This window comes from Leopardus geoffroyi, chromosome E2, assembly GCF_018350155.1.
Source record: "Leopardus geoffroyi isolate Oge1 chromosome E2, O.geoffroyi_Oge1_pat1.0, whole genome shotgun sequence".
NCBI lineage: Eukaryota > Metazoa > Chordata > Mammalia > Carnivora > Felidae > Leopardus > Leopardus geoffroyi.
This window is the reverse complement of record NC_059335.1, coordinates 6,007,481-6,034,513: the sequence shown is the minus strand read 5'-3', so window position 1 is coordinate 6,034,513 and position 27,033 is coordinate 6,007,481. Positions and strand designations below refer to the sequence as shown.

The 27,033-nt window shown below is 39.9% G+C and overlaps 2 protein-coding genes across 3 annotated transcripts in view; one reads left to right on the top strand and one right to left on the bottom strand.

Annotated features, from left to right (window-relative positions):
* The first annotated feature begins 201 nt into the window (after positions 1-201).
* LOC123577994 (zinc finger protein 677-like) lies at positions 202-18,166 on the top strand. Of its 2 annotated transcripts, none has more exons than XM_045440469.1 (4): positions 202-343; positions 5,348-5,416; positions 10,866-11,019; positions 15,737-18,166. In XM_045440469.1, exons 2-4 carry the CDS (start codon positions 5,402-5,404, stop codon positions 17,383-17,385), a joined length of 1,818 nt encoding a protein of 605 aa, XP_045296425.1. In that variant the 5' UTR covers positions 202-343; positions 5,348-5,401; the 3' UTR covers positions 17,386-18,166. The 2 variants fall into 2 exon arrangements, with proteins under 2 accessions (XP_045296425.1, XP_045296424.1); XM_045440468.1 differs by having other exon boundaries at positions 202-906.
* The window catches only part of LOC123578000 (zinc finger protein 677-like), a 57,869-nt gene continuing 41,121 nt past the window's right edge, over positions 10,286-27,033 (bottom strand). The window contains exon 6 of the mRNA XM_045440478.1: positions 10,286-10,396. Coding sequence (XP_045296434.1) covers positions 10,323-10,396 — 74 coding nt within the window. The 3' untranslated portion in view covers positions 10,286-10,322. The remainder of the gene's footprint in view (positions 10,397-27,033) is intronic.

The following is a 27,033-nucleotide window of genomic DNA, read 5'->3' as shown; positions in this document are numbered from 1 at the left end:
CCAGCCTGGCTCCAAACGACACCAGCGGGATTGGGAGTAATCCAAAAGCAGAACCTGAAACCGCGGGGCAGAAAAGACAAACAGGACTGGCCGACACAAGGAAGCAGACCCTGCGCAGGGGAGGACACCGTACGCCCAGGTCCCGCCTAAACCCGCCGTGTCATAAACACGCCTCGGCCCCGCCCAGCGACTCGCGCTTGCGCACTTTCCTGCAGACCCGGAACTGGATCGCCCGGAGCAGCCAGCGCGCTCGGGTGAGTGAGTCTCCATTTTCCTGGTTTACACCAGGGGCCGTGCTCCTAAAGCCCAGCTTCCACATCCAGGTTTCGGGGTCGCCTGGAAGGTAAAATCCTTGCACTCACTCGTCCCTTTCACCTCTCGCGGCGTGGCTATAAGACGTTCTGATCTCAGTCGCTCGGGGCGGGTCCCGGGCGTCTGCATCGTTTCCGTTTAAAATCGCTCTGAGGCAGGTACGGGCCAAGCCTTTCTGTCTCTGGCCCTTGCAGACCCCGATCGCCCTGACAGTCGGTTTCCTGCTCAGAACCTTTCTCTGACTCCCGAGTCTCCCCACTGCCGTCCACCCCCAACCGCGTCGGGCACAGTCGTCACTAGGGAGGTGGATGCAGGCCCTTCGCCCCGCCGCAGGGAGGTCAGAGTGGGGACAGAGATGGCAGGGAAAGACGCAGAAATCTGCGGAGTTAGAAGGCCATCATAAAGTGTGGGGAGAAAGAACGGCGGGGATTGAAACAGAGGCCGTGATAGAGTGGTGTCAGACTGTTGGAGGAGGAATAGTGAGGCAGGGACACAGAAATGGACAAAAGGACAGAAGAGAAACAAGGACACAGAGACTTACACAGAGAAGAAAACACGTAGTGGTCTCAGACAAAGCACAGGACCCAAACCCAGGTGAGTACTGAATTGATTGGATATGGGGATATTAAGTTGTGAAGTACTGATTTGTGGCTTTATGACCTCATTAATCTAAAATTTGGTGAATTGTTCGTTATACAGAAGAGATTGAGAGTTGTGAACCCTGATGTTTGAGGCATCTGCTGTTTCTAAGCATTGCATCAGAAGATCAATTCCATTTGCAACCCTTACTCATCTAGAGGGCAGAGGACTAGCTCAGTGAGTTAACCAGGGAAGACTTTCTATAACCACATGGTGCTTTTTACAATGGCCATCATTGGGGCGCCTGGGTGGCGCAGTCGGTTAAGCGTCCGACTTCAGCCAGGTCACGATCTCCCGGTCCGTGAGTTCGAGCCCCGCGTCGGGCTCTGGGCTGATGGCTCAGAGCCTGGAGCCTCTTTCCGATTCTGTGTCTCCCTCTCTCTGCCCCTCCCCCGTTCATGCTCTGTCTCTCTCTGTCCCAAAAATAAATAAATGTTGAAAAAAAAAAAAATTACAATGGCCATCATTAACAGTACTGTTTGTCTCTCTCCCTTTTTTCTGTGGCTCATGGTATTCTTTGGTGTATCCTCACACGTGTTTTGGCTTTAATCTCAGAATCCATTGGATATCTTTTTAATTTCCAAATTATTTTCCTTCTGAATTTTATTGTTCAGATTATGAATTTTATATACTTTCTACTCTATCATATGTTGGAACCATTCTTTGATTTCTGGTAAATAACTTTATAATATTTCCTTACACATCCGTTAAGGATGTTGATAATCTTTAACACTCAAAACGTGTTCAGGCAGTTAATTTAATATTCAACAGTTCTCTTTTTCCCTTAAGTGATCTTTTACATTACTGAGTTCCAAGCTGAAGTCTCCAACTAATTAGATTATCCCCTCAAGTCCCCTTTGTCTTTTCTGTACACATGTTGAAGGGTGGTCTGGATTGATGTGGAACTTTGTTCCAGCAGAGCCCATCTCATAATACAGAGATTACTCAGAGCTCATACCCACAGGTGACCCTTTTTCATGTTTTCCAGGACTTGTAACTATTTGTAATTTCATACAGCTTTTCTGGAAAAGAGGAATTAAATGCTTGGGTTCGATCAAACCCATGAAAGAGAAGCCTCTCTTGTTCAGGAATATGAAAGGTAATCTGGAATTAGGACCAACACTTTTTTTTTTTTTTTAATTTACATCCCAGTTAGCATGTAGTGCAATAATGATTTCAGGAGCAAAATCCAGTGATTCATCCCCTACATATAAAACCCAGTGAACATCCCAAGAAGTGTCCTTCTTAACGCCCCTTACCCATTTAGCTCATCCTCCCACCCAGCAGCCTTCCAGCAACCCTCAGTTTGTTCTCTGTATTTAAGAGTCTTTATGTTTTGTCTCCCTCCCTGTTTGTACATTATTTTTGTTTCCCTTCCCCTATGTTCATCTGTTTTGTGTCATAAATTCCACATATGGGTGAAGTCGTATGTTGTATGTGTTACTCTGACTGCTAATTTCACTTAGCATGATACACTCTAGTCCATCCATATTGTTGCAAATGGCAGGATTGCATTCTTTTCGATTGCCAAGTTAATACTCCACTTATATATATACATATAATACTTGTATATACATATATATATACTTATATACATATATACTTGTGTGTGTGTGTGTGTGTGTATATATATATATGTACGTATGTATGTATATATACACATATATATGTATATACCACATCTTCTTTATCCATTATTCAGTCGATGGACATTTGGGCTGTTTTCATTCTTTGGCTATTGTCAGTAGTGCTGCTTTAAACATTGGGGTGCGTGTCCCCCTTTGAAGCAGCACATCTGTATCCCTTGGATAAATACGTAGCACTGCAAGTGCTGGGTCATTGGGTAGTTCTATTTTTAATTTTTTAAGGAACCTCCATACTTTTTCCCGAGTGGCTGCACCCATTTGCATTCCCACCAGCAGTGCAAAAGAGATCCTCTTTCTCCGCATCCTTGCCAACAAGGCAACATCTGTCGTTGCCTGAGTTGTTACTGTTAGCCATTCTGATAGGTGTGAGGTGGTATTTCATTGTGGTTTTGATTTGTATTTCCCTGATGGTGAGTGAAGTTGAGCATTTTTTCATGTGTCGGTTGGCCATTTGGATGTCTTCTTTGGAAAAGTGTCTATTCATGTCTTCATTTCTTCACTGGATTGTTTTTTGGGTGCTGAGTTTGAGAAGTTCTCTATAGATTTTGGATACTAATCCTTTATCTGATATGCCATTTGCAAATATCTTCCCTCATTCCGCTGTTTGCCTTTTAGTTTTGCTGATTGTTTCCTTCGCTGTGCAGAAGCTTTTTATTTTGATGAGGTCCCAATAGTTCATTTTTGTTTTTGTTTTTCTTGCCTCTGGAGACATGTTGAGTAAGAAGTTGCTGTGGCCAGGTCAAAGAGGTTTTGGCCTGCTTTCTCCTCGAGGATGTTGATGGCTTCCTGTCTTACATTTAGGTCTTTCATCCATTTTGAATTTATTTTTGTGTATGGTGTAAGAAAGTGGTCCAGATTTCTTCTGCATGTCACTGTCCAGTTTTCCCAGCTCCACTTGCTGAAGAGACTGTCTTTATTCCATTGGATATTCTTTCCTGCTTTGTCAAAGATTAGTTGGCCATATGTTTGTGGGTCCATTTCTGGGTTCTCTAGTTTGTTCCATTGATCTGTGGGTCTGTTTTTGTGCTAGTTCCATACTGTCTTGCTGATTACAGCTTTGTAACACAGCTTGAAGTCCAGAATTGTGATATTTGCAGCTTTGGTTTTCTTTTTCAGGATTGCTTTGGTTATTTGGGGTCTTTTGTGGTTTCATACAAATTGTAGGATTGTTTTTTCTAGCTCTGTGAAGAATGCTGGTATTATTTTGATAGGGATTGCATTGAATGTGTAGATTGCCTTGGGTAGTATTGACATTTTAACAATATTTGTTCTTCCAATCCATGAGTGTGGAATATTTTTCCTTTTTTTTTTTTTTTTTTGGGTGTCTTCAATTTCTTTCGTAAGCTTTCTATAGTTTTCAGGGTATTGATTTTTCACCTCTTGGGTTAGGTTTATTCCTAGGTATTTTATGGGTTTTGGTGCAGTTGTAAATGGGATCGATTCCTTGATTTCTCTTTCTGCTGCTTCATGATTGGTGTATAGAAATGCAATTAGGGGCACCTGGGTGGCTCAGTCCGTTAAGTGTCTGACTTCAGGTCATGATCTCACTGTTTTTGAGTTTGAGCCCTGCGTCAGGCTCTGTGCTGACAGCTCAGAGCTTGGAGCCTACTTCGGATTCTATGTCTCCCTCTCTCTCTGCCCCTCCCTTCCTCATGCTCTGCCTCTCTCTCTCTGTCTCTAAAATAAACATTAAAAAAAAAAAGAAATGCAATTGATTTCTGTGCATTAATTTTATATCCTGAGACTGCTGAATTCATGGATCAGTTCTAGCAGTTTTTTGGTGGAATCTTTGGGATTTCCATATAAAGTACAAGTCATCTGCAAAGAGTGAAAGTTTGACTTCCTCCTTGCTGATTAGGATGCCAGGACAAGCCCTTTCTGCTTAAAGCTATCCAGGCCATCATTTCAGAATTTACTTACACCCAGTTCTGCTCACTCAACTCAAACTTCTTAAGGGTAACTTGGTAAAATTACTCCCCTTCTGAGCCCCAGTGTACCTACCTGTAACATGGAGATGACAGACCAAAAATTCTGAACCTGAGCTAATAAGATCCCTGAAATGATTTTCAAAGTTGGGTGTGTTTTTGTGTTGGCAGTTTTCTGGATGAGGGTATGCAGTTATCATTAGAGTTTACAATGTGACCCATTTCCAAAAATAATAAAAACCACTTAGAAAGAGGCAGAATAGTCTTAGAGAGAGAGACATGCCTCTGTCAGCTCCACCCTCTCTGTGTGTCTTAGCTATATCTTAAAAATTTGTGTCATCTTTTGACATTAAACCTTCTCATGGCTTCCCATCACCATGAGGACAAAGATCTAAACTCACAGTGTAGTAACCAGGGAGCTTTGGAGCTCAGGTGGCAACTTGTTCCAAATTGATGGCATGGACAGGCTTCTGTGTCCTCCATCAACCATTCATTGGATGCTGGCTTCCTAGGGAGGAGCCAAGAACTTGAATGAGGGATTTCCCTTAGGCTGAGTGCCAGGTAGACAAGACAATGCAGTTTCAGTAGAGTGTGTACGTTTCAGCAGGAGGGGAGGGCTTTCTGAAGAAATGCTTCACAAATGCACTTGTTGGACTCCATATAGGAGTTTATTCTCCCTGCATCTCTTCTGTTGCGGTGGGCAGCAAAGGTCTGTCTTTTTCCATAGTAAGGTGCTCTCTGTATGCATACTCTATATGCATACTGTGGCAGAGGAAGAAGATATCTTGATTCTAAACATTAAACAACATACTTTTTGTCACACAGTATAACCTTACCTGAGAAGGAAGACCAGAAGAAGAGGGGGAAGAAAAAGGAGGAATGGCTCTTTTCCAGGTAAAAGTCATATTTTTCGATGATTGTTCTTCCTAAAATGTCACATTTCGGACTCATTAATCTTCTCCATCTCAGAGTTGTCCTGCCTACAGTGTTTACTCACACCCAGGGCCTTCTCCCAGTCTCCTCTCACCTCCATGCAGATTCCAACTCACTATGACCCAGTGACATGGAACTTGGGAAGAGGCTCCTTTTAGGTGGTTATCCTGTGAAGGAGTTTCTTCGCAGGCAAGAACTAGAGATGGGGGAAGTGGGCTGTCGTGTTCTTGAGGTTGGGCAGTAGGATTCTTCAGAGACTCCTTCTAGATGCGCATTCAGCTCATATAAATAAACCAGGATTAAAGAGATTACACACGTAAGTAATATATTAATGCTCACAAGTACTTGAGAAACCCTGGAAAATAAGACTGACGGGGAAATTTGCTTTGTCTGATTTTACAAATGCCTTTTGACGTTAAACGAGGGAATCAGTGTGCTTCTGACTCCCAAATATTAATACTTTGGAATAGAATGGGAAGTTCAAAGTATGGATAAGGAATAGAGAGTTTTGTTTTGTTAACACAATTAGTTTTAAAATGTAGAATCAACCTACTTTTCTAACAGTAAGTGTTCTTTAAATTATTTATAGCACATCCATCTCATAAAGACCATGTGTGGTGTTCTTTCAGGAACTCTTAATGCCGTAGATATTTTAAATAAAAATGTTTATAACTTAGCCTGGACCAGAACTTTCTGTCATCAGAGAGGCTGGTGCTCAACTTTCATTTTACTAATAATTGTTAAATGTTTTTTTGTATTAAACCCCTCTAGTATATATTTTTCTGGTTCAGTTCCACACAGTGGTACATCTTAGAAACTAATAAGTAAAATAACCATTCCCTCTCACATCTTTCACCATCACGGATTGTCTTCATCAGGAACTGATGTTCTCTTTAGTGCAAATCTTCTAAAAATGTATTTACATATTGTAATGTGATTTTAGAAAATATTCTTCACTACATGTTTTATCATCATGCAAATTGAAATGCAAATGAAATGCAAATTGAAATATTGACATACCATATGTCTCGAAGTTGTTCTCATGTTAGTAAACGTAGAGATAACTGCTTTTTTAGATCCTCATTGGAGCAGTCACTAAATGAAGAAACATGGGTCCTTTACAATTTCTTCCTGTTTCAAAGAATGCCACGGTGGTGGCTTCTCAGCAGGCAGACTTCACTACAGACATCTAAGGGTATCTTAAAATTGTTACGGGGTGCCTGGTTGGCTAGGTCGATAAGATGTCCGACTTGGGCTCAGGTCATGATCTCATGGTTAATGAATAAGAGGTCCACATGGGGCTCTGTGCTGACAGCTCAGAGCCTAGAGCCTACTTCAGATTCTGTGTCTCCCTCTCTCTGCCCCTCCCCTGCTTACATTCTGTCTTTCTCTCAAAAACCAATAAACATTTAAAAAAAAAAAAAGAAAAAAAAAAGATTGTACAGCTTAAGCATGATTACCAGGTTAATGATAGTCTTTCTGAGGAGGCACAGACGTTCCACTTACTAAATAAAGATTTTAAATCAACTGTCTTGAACATCCTCAGCTAAAGGAAAACATGGAAAACATCTAAGAAGTAGGAGAATAATGTTTCAACAAATAGAAAATATCAGTAAAGAGACAGATGAAATAGAAAGTGACGGAATAGTTATTCTGGAGTTAAAAAAGTATAATAGCCAAAATTCAAAATTCACTAGAGGGTGAATGGACAATAGATGGACAATAAGAATAAAGAATCAGTGAACCTAAACATAAGTTAACTGAAATTATCAAGTGTAAGCAGAAGAAAGGGAGAAAAAGAATAAAAGGGAAAAAAAGAAGAAAAATGACTGGAGACTAAGAAATCTTCAAACACTATCAAGAATACTGATATACATGTAATAGGAGTCCTAGAAGGATAAGACAAAGAAAGGGCAGAAAGAATATTTGAAGAAATAAGAGTTGAAAACCTCCCCAATATGTCAAAACAACCTACACCTCCAAAAAACTCAATTAACTTCAAGTATGACAAATGCATGGAGATCCCTGGCAAGCACATAATCAGTCAGCTTTTTATTTTTTTATTAAAAAAAATTTTTTTTAACGTTTATTTATTTTTGAGACAGAGAGAGACAGAGCATGAACAGGGGAGGGTCAGAGAGACAGGGAGGCACAGAATCTGAAACAGGCTCCAGGCTCTGAGCTGTCAGCACAGAGCCCGACCCGGGGCTCGAACTCACGGACCGTGAGATCATGACCTGAGTCGAAGTCGGACGCTTAACTGACTGAGCCACCCAGGTGCCCCAATCAGTCAGCTTTTTAAAAAAAATTTTAATGTTTACTTTATTTTTGGGAGAGAGAGACAGAGCACGAGTGGGAGAGGGGCAGAGAGAGGGGAAGACACAGAATCTGAAGTAGGCTCCAGGTTCTGAGCTGTCAGCACAGAGCCCGATGTGGGGCTCGAACCCACAAACCATGAGATCATGACCTGAGTCAAAGTTGGAAGCTTAACCAACTGAGCCACCCAGGCGCCCCAAGGCTCGCTTTAGATACACAAATAGGTTGAAAGTGGAAGGATGGAAAAAGACATTCCTTGCAGATAGTCATGAAACCTACCTGAGTAGCTGTACACATATCAGACCAAACAGACTTTAAGTTGTAAAATTGCTACTAAAGATGTTGAAGGACATTCTATATTGAAAAATGAGTCAGTCCATCATGAAGATAAAACAACTACAAATGATATGTATATAACAGCAAAGCCCCCAATTTTTTGAAGCAAAAAAAGAGTTCTACTATAACAGAGGGAGACCTCAGTGTTCCCTTTTTAATAATGGACAGAACCACCAGACATCAGTAATAGAGGACTGTGCAACACTAAACCAGCTAAACTCAGCAGACATATATAGAACACTCCACTCACCAAAAACATTGCACTCAAAATTAGGAATAGAAGGGAACCTGATCAGTCCGAAAAAGGATATTATAAAAATTCCATAGCTAACATCATACTCATTGGTGAACAACTGAAAACTTCCCCCTAATATCAAGAACAAAACAAGTATGCCCCATTGTGCCACCACATATCAACACTGTATGGGAAACTTTAATTAGAGAAAATACAGAGGATAAATAAAATGTGTCAGAATTGGAAAAGAAATCAAACGATCTCCATTCATAGTGTACATGATCTTATATTTAGAAATAAGAATCCTCAGAAAGACAGTTACCATATGTTTTCACTCATATGTGGATCCTGAGAAACTTAACAGAGAACCATGGCGGGGGGGGGGGGGAGTTAGAGAGAGGGAGGGAGGCAAACCATGAGACTTAAATACTGAGAACAAACTGAGGGTTGGTGGGGGGTGGGGGAGAGGGGAAAGTGGGTAATGGGCATTGAGGAGGGCACCTTTTGGGATGAGCACTGGGTGTTGTATGGAAACCAAACTGACAATAAATTATATTTCATATAAAAAAAAAGAAATAAGAATCCTCAAACCATTAGAATGAATTCACTGAAGGTTCAGAATACAATATCAACACTCAAAATTCAGGTTGTGTTTCTGTACGGGAGCAATCAACAAATGGACAGTAAGTAAACAGTTCCATTTAGAAGAGCAAGAAAACAAATGGGAATAAATTTAACCAAGGAAATGGAAGATTTACACACACTGAAATTTCACACAAAGTTGTTGAGGAAAATTAAAGAAAACCTAAACAAATGTCAAGATATCCTGTGCTTGTGGCTTAGAAGACCTTAAAATGGCAGTACTCCCCAGAGCAATATAAAGGGTAATGCAGTCCTTAGAACACCCCAACAGCATGTTTTGCCCAAATGGGAAACCTGGTTCTAAAACTCACATAGAATTGGTAAGGACACCAAATAACGAAAATAAATATGAGAAAGAACAATATTGGAGGACTTAGAATTCTTGACATCAAACCTGACTACAATAACTTTGAGTAATCAAAACTATAATTCCAGCAGAGGCTAGAAATACAGATCAAAGTGATAGAATTGAGCGTCCACAAGTAAACCCATACGTCTGCAATCCATTCCCTTTTACAAGTCTGCCAAAAACAGTGGAAAAAAGAATAGTCTCTTTAATGGTACTGGAACAACTGGATATCCTTGTGTCAATGAAACTGAAACTACCTCCTACCATATAAGTAAATAAATTCAGAATTAATCAAAAGACTACAGGTAAGAGCTAAAACTATAAAAGTCTTAGATGAAAACATAGAGGTAAATCTTCATGACCTTAGGGTTGGCAGTGGATTTTTATATAGGATACCAAAAGCAAAAGAGAAAATGACTAAGTAGATAAATTGGTATTCGTCACAATCATGTCTGTGCACTGAGACATTATCACGTGAGTGAAACAGTCTACCAAATGGGAGGAAATAATTTGCAAATCACAAATCTAGTAAGGGTGCAGAACCTAGAAATATATGAAGAACTTCTACAACTCAACAACCAAAATACAAAGAGCCCAATTTGTAAAATAGTCAAAGTATTTTAATAGACATTTCTCCATAGAAGATATACAAATGAAACAAGCACAAGAAGAGGTGTTCAATGAAAGTAGTCATTAGTAAGATGCAAAGTCAAAACCAAATGAGTTATCATTTCATACCCACTAGGATGACTATTGTAAAACAACAACAACAACAAAAAATAAGTGTTGGTAAAGATGTAAAGATTCTAATTAGAATCATGACACATTGCTGTTAAGCTGTTGTAGCTGCTGCAGAAAACAGTGTGGCCAATTCTCAAAATATTAAACCATGTGACCCAGTAATTCCACTCCTAGGTATATAACCAAAAGAACTGAAAACAAATACTCAAACTTACTTGTACTTGAAAGTTCACAGCAACTTATTAACATCAGGCAAAGGTGGTAACAAGCAAATGCCCGTCAGCAGTTGAGTGAATATGGTCTAGTCCTGCTATGGAATACTCTGCAGGCAGAAGAAAAGAAATGTACCACTGATACATACTATATCATGGATGAACCCCAAACATTATCCTAAGTGAAAGAAGGCAGATGCAAATGGTCACATTTTTGATGTCATTCCATTCACATGAAAAGATCCAAAATCAGTAAATCCAGAGACAAAGCATTAGTGGTTGCCAGGGACTGGGCAATAGGAAGTACCTGCTTAATGGGTAAAAGATTTCCTTTGGGGCTGATAAAAATGTTTTCTATCTAGACAGAGGTGAGGTTTATGCAACATTGTGAATGCACTGTCACTGAATGGTACTTTAAAATGGCTAATTTTATGTTAACTCTATCTCTTCAAAATTATTACACAAATCAAAGAATACTCACTCTAGCCAAGTCCATCTTTACACATCTGTGCTTCCCTAATTTTGTGTCAAATAAGAACACTTTCCCTGTCCACTTGCTGAAATGTGTTTTCCTTTCAGGGACGGTTGACATTCAGGGACGTAGCCATAGAGTTCTCTCAGGAGGAGTGGGAGTGCCTGGACCCCGCTCAGAGGGCCTTGTACAGGGACGTGATGTTGGAGAACTACAGGAACCTGGTCTCCCTGGGTGAAGATAACTTCCCTCCAGAAGTCGGTAATTACTTTTTATGTGTTTGCATTTCCTTTTGAGAGTCCCTGACTTGATCATAGGAGTTTCAAATCCCTGTTCTTTAGGGAGTGATTGCAGCCGTTTTGATGGAGAATGGAAAGGCATCATAATGTGGCAAATGGACTCTAACTTCCCTTTCCTTCAGAAGTTCTGCACTCCTGCTTGTTTAGGTGGTTGCAGAACATTAGTCAGAAAACCTTATGGGAGGGAAATGGTGATGACGAGCACTGGGTATTATATGTTATATGAATCACTAAATTCTACTGAAACCCATACTATACTGTTTGTTAACTAACTAGAATTTAAATAACCATCTAGAAGTCTGGGGAATAGGATATAAAAACCCTTAGAGTCTTAGTAAGTCCAATTTCACTGACATCATTAAAGATAAGGCTCAGAGACAATAAAGTTACGTAAAGCTGGGGAAAGAAAAGGAAACCTTATGGTGAATTTTTAAAATATCTGATTCTGTGGTTTTACCCTTGTGCTTTTGGTTCAGTATTTCTTGGAAAGAACCAGATCTCTGCATACATAAAATAATCCTTAAGCATTCAGGCACTCAGTTGACTACTTTTTGAAATATGTTTCTACACCCACATATACTGAATGTCCTTTCTTTGTTAAACAACAAGCTGGGAATGTATTCTGGAAGAGCAAAGCAGATCTGTTTTTCTTTATAAATGGAAATCTCTTCTTGAGCTGAATATCATCTCCATTTTCGAAGCAGGGAAAGAGCCCTGGATTTGGGGAAATCCAGACAGGTGGGAATGTATTGGAGATGTGAGCACAAGTCAGAGCTTAGATGGGCACAGAGTAAACGGCTCCAGTAAATACTGTTTGGGAAGGATCTGTGGGAAAATACAAGTTCATTCCTTATGAGCTTTCAAAGAAAAGCCTCCCTCACCCCCCACCCCCACACTTCTCATTCTCTTATTCAGATGTGTAAATCAAATGTGTACACGTCTAAACTCCCACTGTTAGGACCTACAACGCTGTTACCTGGCCCCTCTGACCATACTGGTGCCATGGTTTGAGAGGGACTGGGATGGCTGTCCCTAAGGAATCTTTTACCTGATCTCTCTTGGTTCTCATTCCATACAGGTCAGAGCTGAGGCCTCTATAGTGCAGACCCCAGGACCTGTTTACTTTCCATTTCTATTTTGTGTCCTAGAGAGAACTTCTCAGGAGACAAACAAAATGTAGTATCTGTCTAATAAAAGTAGAGCTAAAGTTTATCTCTTTCTTTCCTGGGCCATCCTGGCTTCTTAGGGTCGGGCCATTGTGCATTAATTAGGAGGAAGTCATGATGTGGATAATTCCAAAAAGTGAAAAGCCAAAATTAGATGTAGTTGAAATACAGCACAGCTTACTGACATCTCTAGATAGCTTTTCTGTAGGAAAAACATGTATCATTCCACAGATGTTTATTGCATTCCTGATATACGGAAAGCACCATATTAATAAATTTGGGTGGTGTTTTGTTTAGGTTGTTTTAAGAACTAAACAGGCAGCAGCAAGTTTTGATGTTAAGTAATCTCTGCACCCATTGTGGGGTTTGAACTCCCCACCACAAGGTCAAGGGTTGCATGCTCTACCAAGTGAGCCAGCTAGGCATCCCTTTTTTTTTTCTTAACCTTTTGATCCCTTCACCCGTTTCTGCCACTGTCCCCTCAACTTCCTGCCTGTAGTAACCACCAATCTTCTCTGTATCTACTAAGAGAGGTTGTTTTGTTAAGATTCCACATATGAGAGAAATCATACTGTATTCGTCTTTGACTCATTCCTCTTAGCATAATGTTCTCAAGGTCCATCCATGTTGTCACAAATGGCAAGATTCTTTCTTTTTTATGGCTGGATAATATTGTGTTATATATACACAACTTTATCCATTCACCCATCAATGGACACTTAGATTGTATCTGTATCTCAACTACTATAAATAGTGCTGCAGTGAACATCAGAACGCTTCTTTTTGAGTTAGTATTTTTGTTTTCTTCAGATAAATACTCAGAAGTAGAATTGGTGGATCACACAGGAGTTCTCTTGGCTGCACCATTTCATCTCCCACCAACACTGCACAAATTCCCCACCCTGTCCCCAATGCTTGTTATTCTTGTCTTTTTAATAACTGCCATTCTAATAGGTGTGGAATGATACCTCACTGTGGTTTTGATTTGCATTTCCCTGGTGATAAATGACGTTGAGCATCTTCTCATGGTCCTGTTGGCCACCTCTAGGTCTTTGTAAAATGTCTATTCAGCTCTTCTGCCCATTTCTTAAATTGGATCATTTGAGCATTTTTGGGCTGTTTTGGATTATTAGTAGTCCCTTATCAGATACATCATTTGCTAATTTTACATTTTGTTGAAAAAGTGTTTCCTTTGCTGTGCAGACACTTTTTAGTTTGATGTAGTCCCACTTATTTTTGCTCTTGTTTTTTCTTTTGGCGTCAAGAGTCAAAAAAACAAAAAAATTTGCCCAGAGCTATGTCAAGGAGCTTCTTACCCTCTATCTTTTCTTCTAGGAGTTTTATGGTTTCAGGTCTTAGATTTAGTCTTTAATCCATTCTGAGTTAATTTTTGTGTATGGTGTCAGTCAGTGGTCCAGTTTCACGCTTTTGCCTCTGGCTGTCCCATTTTCCCAAACCATCGATTGAAGAGATTGTACTTTCCCCCATTGTACAGTCATGTCTTCTTTGTTGTAAATTAATTGACCATGTGTGTGAGTTTATTTCTAGGCTCTGTTCTGTTCTGGTGATCTGTGTATCTATTTTTATGCTAATACCATACTGTTTTAATTACCACAGCTTTGTAATCAGGGAGTTTGAAATTGGGAATGTGATTCCTCTAGCTTCGTTCTTCTCTCTCAAGATGCTTTAGCATTTGGGTTCTTTTGTGGTTCCATACAAATACAGGATTTTTCTATTTTGTGTGTAGGTTTTTAAGTGGATGTAAATTTTCAACTTATTTTTGTAAATACCAAAGAGTATGACTGCTAGACAACATTTAGTAGTATGTTTAATTCTGTAAGAAACTTGCAGTCTTCCAAAGTGGCATACCATTTTGCATTCCCACCAGCAGTGAATGAGAGTTCTTACTGCTCCATATCCCCACTAGTATTCAGTGTTAGTGTTCTGGATTTTGGCCATTCCCATACATGTGGAGTGACAGTTCATTGTTATAACACACATTGTCCTCAACTAAATCTATGGCATTCTTTAAGCCAAGATTTTATGATACCTTGAGAACATACTTTTTTTGTGGTTTTTTAAAGTTACTGCCTTAGTCACAGAAATATCATGAAATTGATTTGCCATAGCTTTTTATATAATAATACATTATTTTGGGGCACCTGGATGGATCAGTCAGTTTAGCATCTGACTCTGGATTTGGGCTCAGGTCATGATCTCACAGTTCAAGAGTTTGAGCTCTGCACTGGGCTCTGTGCTGACAGTGTGGAGCCTGTTTGGGATTCTCTCTCTCTGCCCCTCCCCCACTCTCCCTCTTACTCTAAGTAAATAAACTTTAAAAAATAATTCTTGTATGTGTCTCCTGAACATGTATATATTAAATAGTTCTCTTGAGTACCTAGAAATGGAATTCATGGGCTATTCAGTTTGATACTTTTCAGAACAAATGCTGAAACAGATGTCAGTCTACAGTCTTCCTATAACACCATACTGTCTCCTTTTTGATATTTTCCACTTTCACCTCATACCAATACTATACATTCTTACAGGATGAGTCCGTATTATGCCTGTTGCTAAATCAGTTCCTTTCACCAAGGTCAGGCGTTTAACTTACAACACAACCATGTTCCCATAGATGTGCAAGCACAAGCACGGTCGCCACATGGCCTGATACTCCTTGGGCTTCACTCTTGCTTTTCTGAATCCAAGTCCTGGCCTTTCCTCAGGTTTTTTATTGAGCTAAGAGAACTATACTGGTATCTCCAGGTATGTTAGTTTTGAGCACCAAAGCACCTAAGTTTCCACATGATATGCTCCTCCCCACAGTGCAGAAGGACCCCTCTTCATACACAGTACAAGTTGCTGAAGACTGCAACTTGATCTGGTGTTTAATAATAATGTGTGTTTAATAATGTATGAGAATATGATGAAAGAAAGAAGATATTTTAAGAAACCTGTATATTACAATCTAAAAATTGGTAGCTCTAGCAGGTTAAGTTAGTGAGTAATCACAATTACACAAAATAATAGTCTCTGGAATTCTGAAGAATTCTTCCTTGAAAACTAAAGACAGAATTTACATTCCATAAGGAACACACAGTAAGAGAAATCAAAGATATGTTGAGAATCACTGAATTAATGAATAACAGCTTGAGATAAATACATTTTTATAAAGATTAGGAATTAAGGAAGATAAACATCTCTATGATTTCATGCACAGTTATATAATAGCCAGTGTATAGGTGAGCTCTGTAATCATGAAGTATCATTTCATTATCCAGTTATATGGCCAAAAAATATGGATAGTGTATAATGTGTGTTTGGAAAAATTACCTTAAAATCAGAGAAATTATTAATATGGAAAAATTTATAAAAAGCAAACTTAAAAACATTATTACAATAGTGTTTGAAGACCATCCTTGAAAAACTTACTGTGTTCAGTATAAAGTATTATTTGGTTGTGTAATTATGTAATTCAGTATAAAATATTTACCTTCCAACTCTCTTTAATAGGAATCCCTTCCGATGGATTTGCAATCAAGGAATTATCACCAACAGAGGATATTAATAAAGGAGAATTTTACCACTTAGTGATATTGGAGAGAAATGGAAGTCATGGAATCAAGGATTTTGATCTCCAGGAAGTCTGGGAAGATATGCATGAGTTTGAAAGTCAGTGGGGATATGATACAAGAAATTATAAAGTGCCTTTGACCCATAACAAAAATTTCATTTGTAGAAAAGACCAGCAACTTAATCAGTCCTCAGTTACTCTTCCTGAAAAGCAGAGTGTTTCTGTAAGAAATAACACATACCAGTATTTCATGGGTGGTGAGCCATTTATAAGGACTTTGTTAAAACTAGACAATAACAGAATTGGTGCTGGAAACCAGTACGTAAACTGCTTGGAAAATAGAATTGGATTAAGTTTGCAGGCACATCAGGCTGAACTGCAGAGATTTCACAGTGAGGAGAAAATGTATGAATGTAATCCAACTGAGAAGTCTGTCAGCAATGGTTCCTCAGTCTCACCACTTCAAGGAATTCCTCCCAGTACGAAAAACATTTGGAATAAATCTAGGAAGATTTTAAAATACCCTTTATTACCTGCACAATACAGGAGAGGTTATGCTAGAGGAAAATCTTACAAGTGTAATGACTGTGGGAAGGCTTTTAGCAAAAGCTCAAATCTCATGAGTCATGAGAGAATTCATTGTGGACAGAGACCTTACAAATGTAATGACTGTGGCAAAGCCTTTACAGACCGTTCAAATCTTACTCGACATAAGAAAATCCATACTGGAGAGAAACCTTACAAATGTAACGAGTGTGGCAAAGCGTTTACCCAATGTGCAAACCTTACTAGGCATCAGAAAATACACACTGGAGAGAAACCACACAAATGTAACGTGTGTGACAAGGCTTTTAACCAAAGTTCAAGCCTTATGGCACATCGGAGAATTCATACGGGAGAAAAACCTTATAAATGTAGTAAGTGTGATAAGGCTTTTATCAAACGTTCAGACCTTTGGGGTCATGAGAGAACTCATACTGGAGAGAAACCTTACAAATGTAGCGAGTGTGGCAAAGCCTTTGCTGAGCGTTCAAATCTTACTCAACATAGAAAAATCCATACTGGAGAGAAACCTTACACATGTAATGAGTGTGGCAAAGCATTTACCCAATTTGCATCCATTACTAGGCATCAGAAAATACACACTGGAGAGAAACCACACAAATGTAATGTGTGTGACAAGGATTTTATCCAAAGTTCAAACCTTATGGCACATCAGAGAATTCATACAGGAGAGAAACCTTATAAATGTAGTAAGTGTGATAAGGCTTTTATCAAACGTTCAGACCTTTGGGGTCATGAGAGAACTCATACTGGAGAGAAACCTTACAAATGTAATGAGTGTGGCAAAGCATTTACCCATTTTGCAACCCTTAATACACACCGGAAAATACACACTGGAGAGAAACCACACAAATGTAATGTGTGTGACAAGGATTTTATCCGACGTTCAAGCCTTACGAGACATCGAAGAATTCATACGAGAGAAAAACCTTATAAATGTAATAAATGTGATAAGGCTTATATCAAACATTCAGACCTTTGGTGTCATGAGAGAATGCATATTGGAGAGAAACAAATGTCATGAGTGTAGCAAAGCCTCTAGTGGAATGATCACATCTTACTCAGCATAAGAAAATCCATACTGGAGAGAAACCTTATAAATGTAATGAGCGTGGCAAAGCTTTTGCCCAATTGCAAAACTTATGAGGCATCAGAAAACACATCATGAAAAGAAACACAGTAAACCTAATATGTGTGGTGGTGCATTTATTCAAAGCTTCAGCTTTGGGGTCATCAAAGAACTCATGGTAGAAAGAAAACTTGCAAATAAAGTGAGCAAGTGTTCAAGCTGTACTCAGCATCACAGATTCCATCAAGGAGAGTTAACATATGAAACTAATGTATGTGGCAAAACTTGTAACCATGGCTCACACCTCACCTGGTATCAGAATATAAACCTCCGAACCATACAAATGGAATGTATGGCAAGGCTTATACAAGGTTATACCTTGGGGAACATAATTTTTTCTAGAGAGAAACCTTACAAATGTAATGAGTGTAATCAGCTTTATAAAAGTGTACAACTTTGGGGTGGAGGGTAAAAATAAGTGAATGGGATTAAGAGGTACAGAGTTCCAATAAAAAAAAAAAAAAAAATGTACAACTTTTGGTCCTGAAAGAATTTACAACAAAGAATTCATACTGGACAGAAACATTACAAATGTAATGAAAGTGATAATTTATTCAGCCAATTCTCTCAGTGGACTACCATAAGAAAATTCATACTAGGGGGAACTAGGTTTATTTTGAGCATTAATCAATCTTAGGTGTTAAATTCCACAGAAAATTAAAATTATTTAAATTCATGAGATGAAGTGTGTCAATGCAACAAGTATATCTGGAAAGACCTAATCATCTTCTGTTTAACTCTCTTTGAAAGATTTTATTTTCTTCTCTACATGCATCATGGGACTCAAACTCACAACCACACAATCAAGAGTCACATGCTTTTCTGACTGAGCCAGCTAGGCACCCCTATAATTTTTTTACTACATTTGCTATTCTTGGGGCACCTCGGTGGTTTTGTCAGTTAAGCGTCTGACTTCAGCTCAGGTCATGATCTCACAGTTCATGGGTTTGAGCCCCGTGTCAGGCTATGTGCTGACAGCTCAGAGCGTGGAACCTGCTTTGGATTCTGGTTCTCCCTCTGTGCCCCTCCGCCACTCATGCTCTCTTTCTCTCTCTCAATTTGATATTCCTTGAGGCTACAGTATTATTGAGGACTTAAAGCCTCCAGTTTGGAGTCCATGGATGTTACACTTTCATTACATGTGTTTCACTTGTCAACCACAGTGGTCTCAGAAAGAAATGGTAAGGTGAAAGGAACCTAATTGATGAGGTAGGTGGTGCTTACTCATACTCTATAACCTGGAAAAACTAGGATGCTAATTTTAAGATACAGTATAAATTTGAGAGCATGGGGAGTGACACGGAATAGATATAAAGCTGTTATCTAAATTGCCATGTTTTCTGTGGTCATAGGCACTTCTCTGGATTCAATGGTATCATTAAGAGCCTTTGTTCATTTTATTACAGGCAAGGATTACTCTATCAGATAGATGGTCATGAAACAGTAGGTCGGGACACTGAATGAGATTTTCATGTGAGAGTGATGGGTTACTAAAGATGGTATATATGGTAGAGAAAATAGAAGAGGAATGATGATCTTTCCCTCTTGTGAAAGGTAACTGCTGTTGTATATCATCGATGAGTAAAAAATTAGTCTTATTTTTGGAAACTGAAAAGTCTAGAGGACCTTTTAATCAAAAGAACCAAAGTAGGGGAGAGAGGAGGGGCCAACATGGAGAAGAAGTAGGGGGATCCATACTTCCTGCATCTCTCAAACAAAGAAGTGCGGAAGTCAAAGGACTTTGAACACTAGAGCCTGGGAGGAAAAGGGACTGAATTTACTAGGAAGAAAATGGGGAAACTGGAAAAAAGATAAGTGAATGACTGTGAACTGGGGGAGATAAAAAAAGGCCACGTGGGCATGCAGAGGAAGGACCCCCTTCTGCGGAGAGACAAAGGGAAGAGAAAGAGCGGCTAAGGAAGTGTAGGTCCATATCTAGACAGGAGAAAGACCTTGGACTGAGACTAATTGGGATCCGATCTCTAACTGTGGGCTTTCTACTGACTAGGGCCGGCTCCCTATTCGTGCACCTGAGGAGGAGGGGAGCCAGGCCTGGGTGCGGTGGTAGGTCATGGGCTCAGTCCCCAGTTGGAGAAAGTGGTTCCCTCCCTGGAGGGCTGCGCAATAGTACAAAGCCTGCCTGCGTCTGCCACCCCTGGGGCTCAGTGGCTGGGCCGAGGGTACAGACTGCAGTAGGAAAAGGCAGCCATCTCCCTGGAGTGCAGTGAGAAAAGACAAAGTCTGCCTGCGTCTGCCACAGCGGGGGTAGCGAGGGCAGCGGCTCAGTCCGCAGGAGAAGGTGGTCCTCCCGGAAGTGCAGCGTCACAGACAAAGCCAGACGGAACCACATACCCCGCGCACTGAGAGGCGCTTCCCCAGTGCCAGAGCACATACAGCAGGACTTTGAATCCTAGTCAAGCGCGGGGTCAGGGGAGTTGGCGGAGTGAGAAGGACCACCCCATCTGCGCCGGGGGCACAGTGAGGACGACTCAAACAGAGTCCACTGGGTCTGGCTCCCTGAGGAAGAGACTGGGGGATCACCATTCCTCCCCACTGCCACCACCACCACCAAGACGGGGCCTCAGGGATCACTCCCCCGCCCATAGGGGAGGTGGGTCCAGACTACACCAAACCACGCCCCTTCTCACTGGGTAACTGCATATCCACCAGAGCCGCACAGGCCCTGTGGACAGCTCCTCCTGACAAGCGCTGTAGCATTGCCTGTATTCACTCTAGGTCAATTCCGGATATATAGAAATATTCTCCCCTCCCCACCCCCACCATTTCTCCTCCTTATCTCTTCCCTCCCCTAGGCTGGTTACTCTGCTTATTGGTTTGTCTAAACAGACATATTTAATCCATTGTCTTGATACATGTTCTACACCTCCTTCTTTACACTCCTTTCTCCTTCTCTGGAATAATCAGGCCAAATAGTTTCTCTGAGTAACTTTATCTTCGGTTCGTTTGCCACCCCTCCTTTATCTTCCTTTCTCTCATGATTAAGCCTTTTAGTCTCTCTGCCTAGTCAATGCTTATTTTTTCTCCTCTCCCCCTCCCACCCTCGCTCCTGTCATTTCTCTCTTTGTATGTGCTCTTCCATCAGCACCGCCTCCACCGTCTTCTTTACTTGTAGTCGGTGTTTTGGGGTTTTTTGTTTTTAGTCTTTAGTTTTTTGTTTGTGCTTTTCGTTTGTGTGTTTGTGTGTTTTTGTCTCCTGTTTGTCTATCTGTTTTCCTTTACAGGGCTACTCCCAGGAACAAATCAAAGCACACCTGGTGGAGGGTCCAAAATATCTCTATGAGTAGGGCAATAAAATAACCAAAGTCACAACAGACAGCAAGTAACAACCTCTGAAAAAACACCGCCTGAAGGGCCAGGCCCTGGGCAGTGTAGGGCCCTACTTTAATACAGCACTGGTCATAGGTGCAGAACACACACCAAGCTTTTAAAATGCATAAGGGACAGAAAACTAGCCAAAATGACAAAATGGGAGAATTCTAAAAAGATATTCCAGGAAGTAGTGCCAGCTAATGAATTGATCAAAAATGATTTAAGAAATATAACTGAACAAGAATTTAGAATAATAGTCATAAAATTAACTGCTGGGCTTGAAAAAAATAATAGAGGACAGCAGAGAATCTATTGCTACAGAGATCAAGGGACTAAAAAATAGCCATGATGAATAAAAAAATGTTGGGGCGCCTGGGTGGCGCAGTTGGTTGAGCTCCGACTTCAGCCAGGTCACGATCTTGCGGTCCGTGAGTTCGGGCCCCGCGTCGGGCTCTGGGCTGATGGCTCAGAGCCTGGAGCCTGTTTCCGATTCTGGGTCTCCCTCTCTCTCTGCCCCTCCCCCGTTCATGCTGTGTCTCTCTCTGTCCCAAAAATAAATAAAACGTTGAAAAAAAAAATTTTTAAAAAAAATGCTATAAATGAGGTGCAAAATAAAATGGAGGTGGCCACAGTGCAGATTGAAGGGAAGAGGGGAGAATAGGTGAATTAGAAGATAAAATTATGAAAAAAGAGGAAGCTAAGAAAAGGAGAGAGAAAAAATCCAGGACTATGAGGGGAGAATTAGAGAACTAAGTGATGCAATCAAATAGAACAATAACTGTATCATAGGAATTCCAGAAGAAGAGAAAGGGGTTGAAGGTGTACTTGAACAAATCATAGCTGAGAACTTCCCCGATTTGGGGAAGGAAACAGGCATTGAAATCCAAGAGGCACAGAGAACTCCCTTCAGATGTAACTTGAATCGATCTTCTGCACAACATATCATAGTGAAACTGGCAAAATACAAGGAAAAACAGAATTCTGAAAGCAGCTAGGGATAAACGGGCCTTAACATACAAAGGCAGACACATAAGGGTAGTAGCAGACCTATCTACTGAAACTTGGCAGGCCAGAAAGGAATGGCAGGAAATCTTCAATGTGATGAACAGGAAACATTTGCAGCCAAGAATCCTTTACTCAGTAAGTCTGTCATTTAGAATAGAAGGAGATATAAAGGTTTTCTCAAACAAACAAAAACTGAAGTAATTCATCACCAATAAACCAGCCCTACAAGAGATCCTAAGGGGGATTCTGTGAGTGAAATGTTGCAAGGACCACAAAGTACCAGACACCGCTACAAGCATGAAACCTACGGACATCACAATGACTAAGCCCGTATCTTTCAATAATAACAGTGAATGTAAATGGACTAAATGCTCCAATCAAAAGACATAGGGTATCAGAATGGATAAAAAAAAACAAGACCCATCTATTTGCTGTCTACAACAGACTCATTTTAGACCTGAGGACACCTACAGAATGAAAGGGAGGGGATGGAGAACTATCTATCATGCTACTGGAAGTCAAAAGAAAGCTGGAGTAGCCATACTTATATCAGACAAACTAGACTTTAAATTAAAGGCTGTAACAAGAGATGGAGAAGGGCATTATATAACTACAGGGTCTATCAGAATGAGCTAACAATTATAAATGTCTATGTACCGAATTCAGGAGCCCCCAAATATACAAAACAATTAACCACAAACATAACCAACCTTATTGATAAGAATGTGGTAACTGCAGGAGACTTTAATACTCCACTTACAGTAATGGATAGATCATCTAGACAGAGAATCAATAAAGAAACAAGTGCCCTGAATGATATATTGGACCAGATGGATTTGACAGATATATTTAGAACTCTGCATCCCAAAGCAACAGAATATACTTTCTTGTTGAGTGCACATGGAACTTTCTCCAAGATAGATCACATACTGGGTCACAAAACAGCCTTTAGTAAGTATAAAAGAATTGAGATCATACCATGCACACTTTCAGACCACAATGCTATGAAACTTTAAATCAACCACGGGAAAAAGTCTGGAAAACCTCCAAAAACATGAAGATTAAAGAACACCCTACTAAAGAATGAATGGGTCAACCAGGCAATTAGAGAAGAAATTTGAAAACATATGGAAACAAATGAAAGTGAAAATACAACAATCCAAACGCTTTGGGGTGCAGTGAAGGCAGTCCTGAGGAGAAAATACATTGCAATCCAGGCCTATCTCAAGCAACAAGAAAAATCCCAAATACAAAACCTAACAGCACACCTAAAGGAACTAGATGCAGAACAGCAAAGACACCCCAAAACCAGCAGAAGAAGAGAAATAATAAAGATCAGAGCAGAAATAAACAATATAGAATCTAAAAAAAACAGTAGAGCAGATCAATGAAACCAAGAGTTGGTTTTTTTGAAAAAATAAACAAAATTGATAAACCTCTAGCCAGGCTTCTCGAAAAGAAAAGAGAGAGGACCCAAACAGATAAAATCATGAATGAAAATGGAAGTATTACAACCAATCCCTCAGAAATACAAGCAATTATCAGGGAATACTATGAAAAATTATATGCCAACAAACTGGACAACCTGGAAGAAATGGACAGATTCCTAAGCAGCCACACACTTCAAAAACTCAAACAGGAAGAAATAGAAAATTTGAACAGAGCCATAACCAGTTAAGAAATTGAATCAGTTATCAAAAATCTCCCAACAAATAAGAGTCCAGGACCAGATGGCTTCCCTGGGGCATTCTCCCAGAAATTTAAAGCAGAGATAATACCTATCCTTCTCAAGCTGTTCCAAAAAATATAAAGTGAAGAAAAAACTTCCAGACTCACTCTGTGAAGCCAGTATTACTTTGATTCCCAAACCAGACAGAGACCTAGCAAAAAAAGAGAACTACAGGCCAATATCCCTGATGAATATGGATGTAAAAATTCTCAATACGATACTAGCAAATCAAATTCAACAGCATATAAAAAGAATTATTCACCATGACCAAATGGGATTCATTCCTATGCTGCAGGGCTGGTTCAATATTCTCACCTCAGTCCATGTGATACATCACATTAATAAAAGATAAGAACCACATGATCCTGTCAATCAATGCAGAAAAAGCATTTGACAAAATTCAGCATCCTTTCTTAATAAAAACCCTCGAGAAAGTCAGGATAGAAGGAACATACTTAAACATCATAAAAGCCATTTATGAAAAGCCCACAGCTAATATCATCTTCAACAGGGAAAAACTGAGAGCGTTCCCCTTGAGATCAGGAACATGATAGGGATGTCCACTCTCACCACTATTGTTTAACATACTGTTGGAAGTTCTAGCATCAGCAATCAGACAACATAATGAAATAAAAGGCAGAAATGAAATCAAATGAAATCAAAATTGGCAGAGATGAAGTCAAGCTTTCACTTTTTGAAGATGACATGATACTACACATGGAAAACCTGATAGACTCCACCAAAAGTCTGCTAGAACTGATACAAGAATTCAGCAAAGTCTCAGGATACAAAATTAATGTACAGAAATCACCTGCATTTTTATACACTAATAATGAAGCAACTGAAAGACAAATAAAGAAATGTATCTCATTCACAACTGCACCAAGAATCATAAATACCTAGGAATAAACCTAATCAAAGATGGAAAAGATCTGTACGCTGAAAACTATAGAAAGCTGATGAAGGAAATTGAAGAAGGTATAAAGAAATGGAAAAACATTCTGTGCTCATGGATTGGAAGAATAAATATTGTTAAAATGTCAATACTACCCAAAGCAATCTACACATTCAACGCAATCCCAATCAAAATTGCACCAGGATTCTTCTTGAAGCTAGAACAAGCTACCCTAAAATTTGAATGGAACCACAAAAGACCCCAAATAGCCAAAGTAATATTGAAGAAGAAGACCAAAGCGGGAGGCATCACAATCCCAGACTTTAGCCTCTACTACAAAGCTGTCATCATCAAGACAGCATGGTATTGGCACAAAAACAGACACATAGACCAATGGAATAGAATAGAAACCCTAGAACTAGACCCACAAACGTATGGCCAACTCATCTTTGACAAAGAAGGAAACAATATCCAATGGAAAAAAGACAGTCTCTTTAACAAATGGTGCTGGGAGAACTGGACACCAACATGCAGAATGAAACTAGACCACTTTCTTACACCATACACAAAAAGAAACTCAGAATGGAAAAAGGACCTGAATGTGAAATAGGAAACCATCAAAACCCTATAGGAGAAAGCAGGAAAAAAACCTCTCTGACCTCAGCCACAGCAATTTCTTACTTGACACATTTCCAAAGGCAAGGGAATTAAAAGCAAAAATGAAGTACTGGGACCTCATCAAGATAAAAAGCTTCTGCACTGCAAAGGAAACAATCACAAAACTAAAAGGCAACCAATGGAATGGGAAAAGATATTTGCAAATGACATATCGCACAAAGGGCTAGTATCCAAAACCTATAAAGAACTCACCAAACTCCACACCCGAAAAACAAATAATCCAGTGAAGAAATGGGCAGAAGACATGAATAGACACTTCTCTAAAGGAGACATCCAGATGGCCAAGAGGCACATGAAAAGATGCTCAACGTCACTCCTCATCAGGGAAATACAAATCAAAACCACAATGAGATACGACCTCACACCAGTAAGAGTTGCTAAAATGAACAAATCAGGAGACTATGGATGCTGGAGAGGATGTGGAGAAATGGGAACCCTCTTGCACTGTTGGTGGAAATGCAAACTGGTGCAGCTGATCTGGAAAACAGTGTGGAAGTTCCTCAAAAAATTAAAAATAGATCTACCCTATGACCCAGCAATAGCACTCCTAGGAATTTACCCAAGGGATACAGGAGTGCTGATGCATAGGTGCACTTGTACCCCAATGTTTATAGCAGCACTCTCAACAATAGCCAAATTATGGAAAGAGCCTAAATGTCCATCAACTGATGAATGGATAAAGAAGATGTGGTTTACATATACAATGGATCCTACTTGGCAAAGAGAAAGGATGAAATCTGGCTATTTGTAGCAACGTGGATGGAACTGGAGAGTATTATGCTAAGTGAAATAAGTCAGGCAGAGAAAGATAACATATGTTTTCACTAATATATGGAGCCTGAGAAACTTACCAGAAGACCAGGGGGGAGGGGAAGGGGGAGAAAAAGTCACAGAGAGGGAAGAAACAAACTATAAGAGACTCTTAAATACTGAGAGTAAACTGAGGGTTGATGGGGAGTGGGAGGGAGGGGAGGGTGTGTGATGGGCATTGAGGAGGAGGGCGCCTGTTGGGATGAGCACTGGGTATTGTATAGAAACCAATTTGGCAGTAAATTACATATTAAAAAACAACAAAACAAAACAAAGAACCAAAGTAGAGGTGCCTGGGTGGCTCAGTATGTTGAGATTCCAACTCAATTTTGGCTCAGGGTCGTGGGATCAATCTTTGTGTTAGGTCCTCCACAGAGTGTGGAGCCTGTTTAAGATTCTGTCTCTCTCCGCCCCTCTCACCTACTTGTGCTCTCAAAAACAAAAGCAAAACAAAAATAAACCCAACAGTATTATACTTGTGAAGTTTTCAAATTTGGCCACAGAAATTGCATATTTATATCATTTTATTTAGGATACCCTGTTTCTCTTATCTAAGTATGTGAAATGTAAGCTTTTGTGTAACCCTAAATGAATCATGTGCCTTTTTTTTTTTTTTTAATGTTTATTTTTTGAGAGGGAGAGAGGGACTGTGAGTGGGGAAGGGGCAGAGAGAGAGGGAGATACAGAATCTGAAATAGGCTCCAGGCTTTAGCTGTCAGCACAAAGCCCAACGCAGGGCTCAAACCCACAAACCATGAGATCATGATCTGAGCCGAAGTTGGACACTTAAACTACTGAGCCACCCAGGCTCCCCCATCTGCCTTTTACTAGCCCAGGTGCATCCTGGCTCACTGGGGCATTTCATATTCTTGGACTCTCCAGGTTGAATATCATCCATTACAATTTTCTTCCATGTTAGATTCAAACCTACAATTTTGGAAATACATATTCATAACCTGAATGTGTTTGAGAGTTATGCACTCCACAGTATATCCCAAATTATTTTTCTGGCTATAATGAAAATACCATAATAACACAATTTCAAACTCTCACCCTCTACAACCTGCCTCGCCATTCATAAATATACACCATATGA

Coding starts and splice junctions, on each gene's coding strand:
- LOC123577994 (XM_045440469.1), top strand. Junction 11,020..15,736: donor TAACTTCCCTCCAGAAGTCG/GTAATTACTTTT, acceptor TCTCTTTAATAG/GAATCCCTTCCGATGGATTT.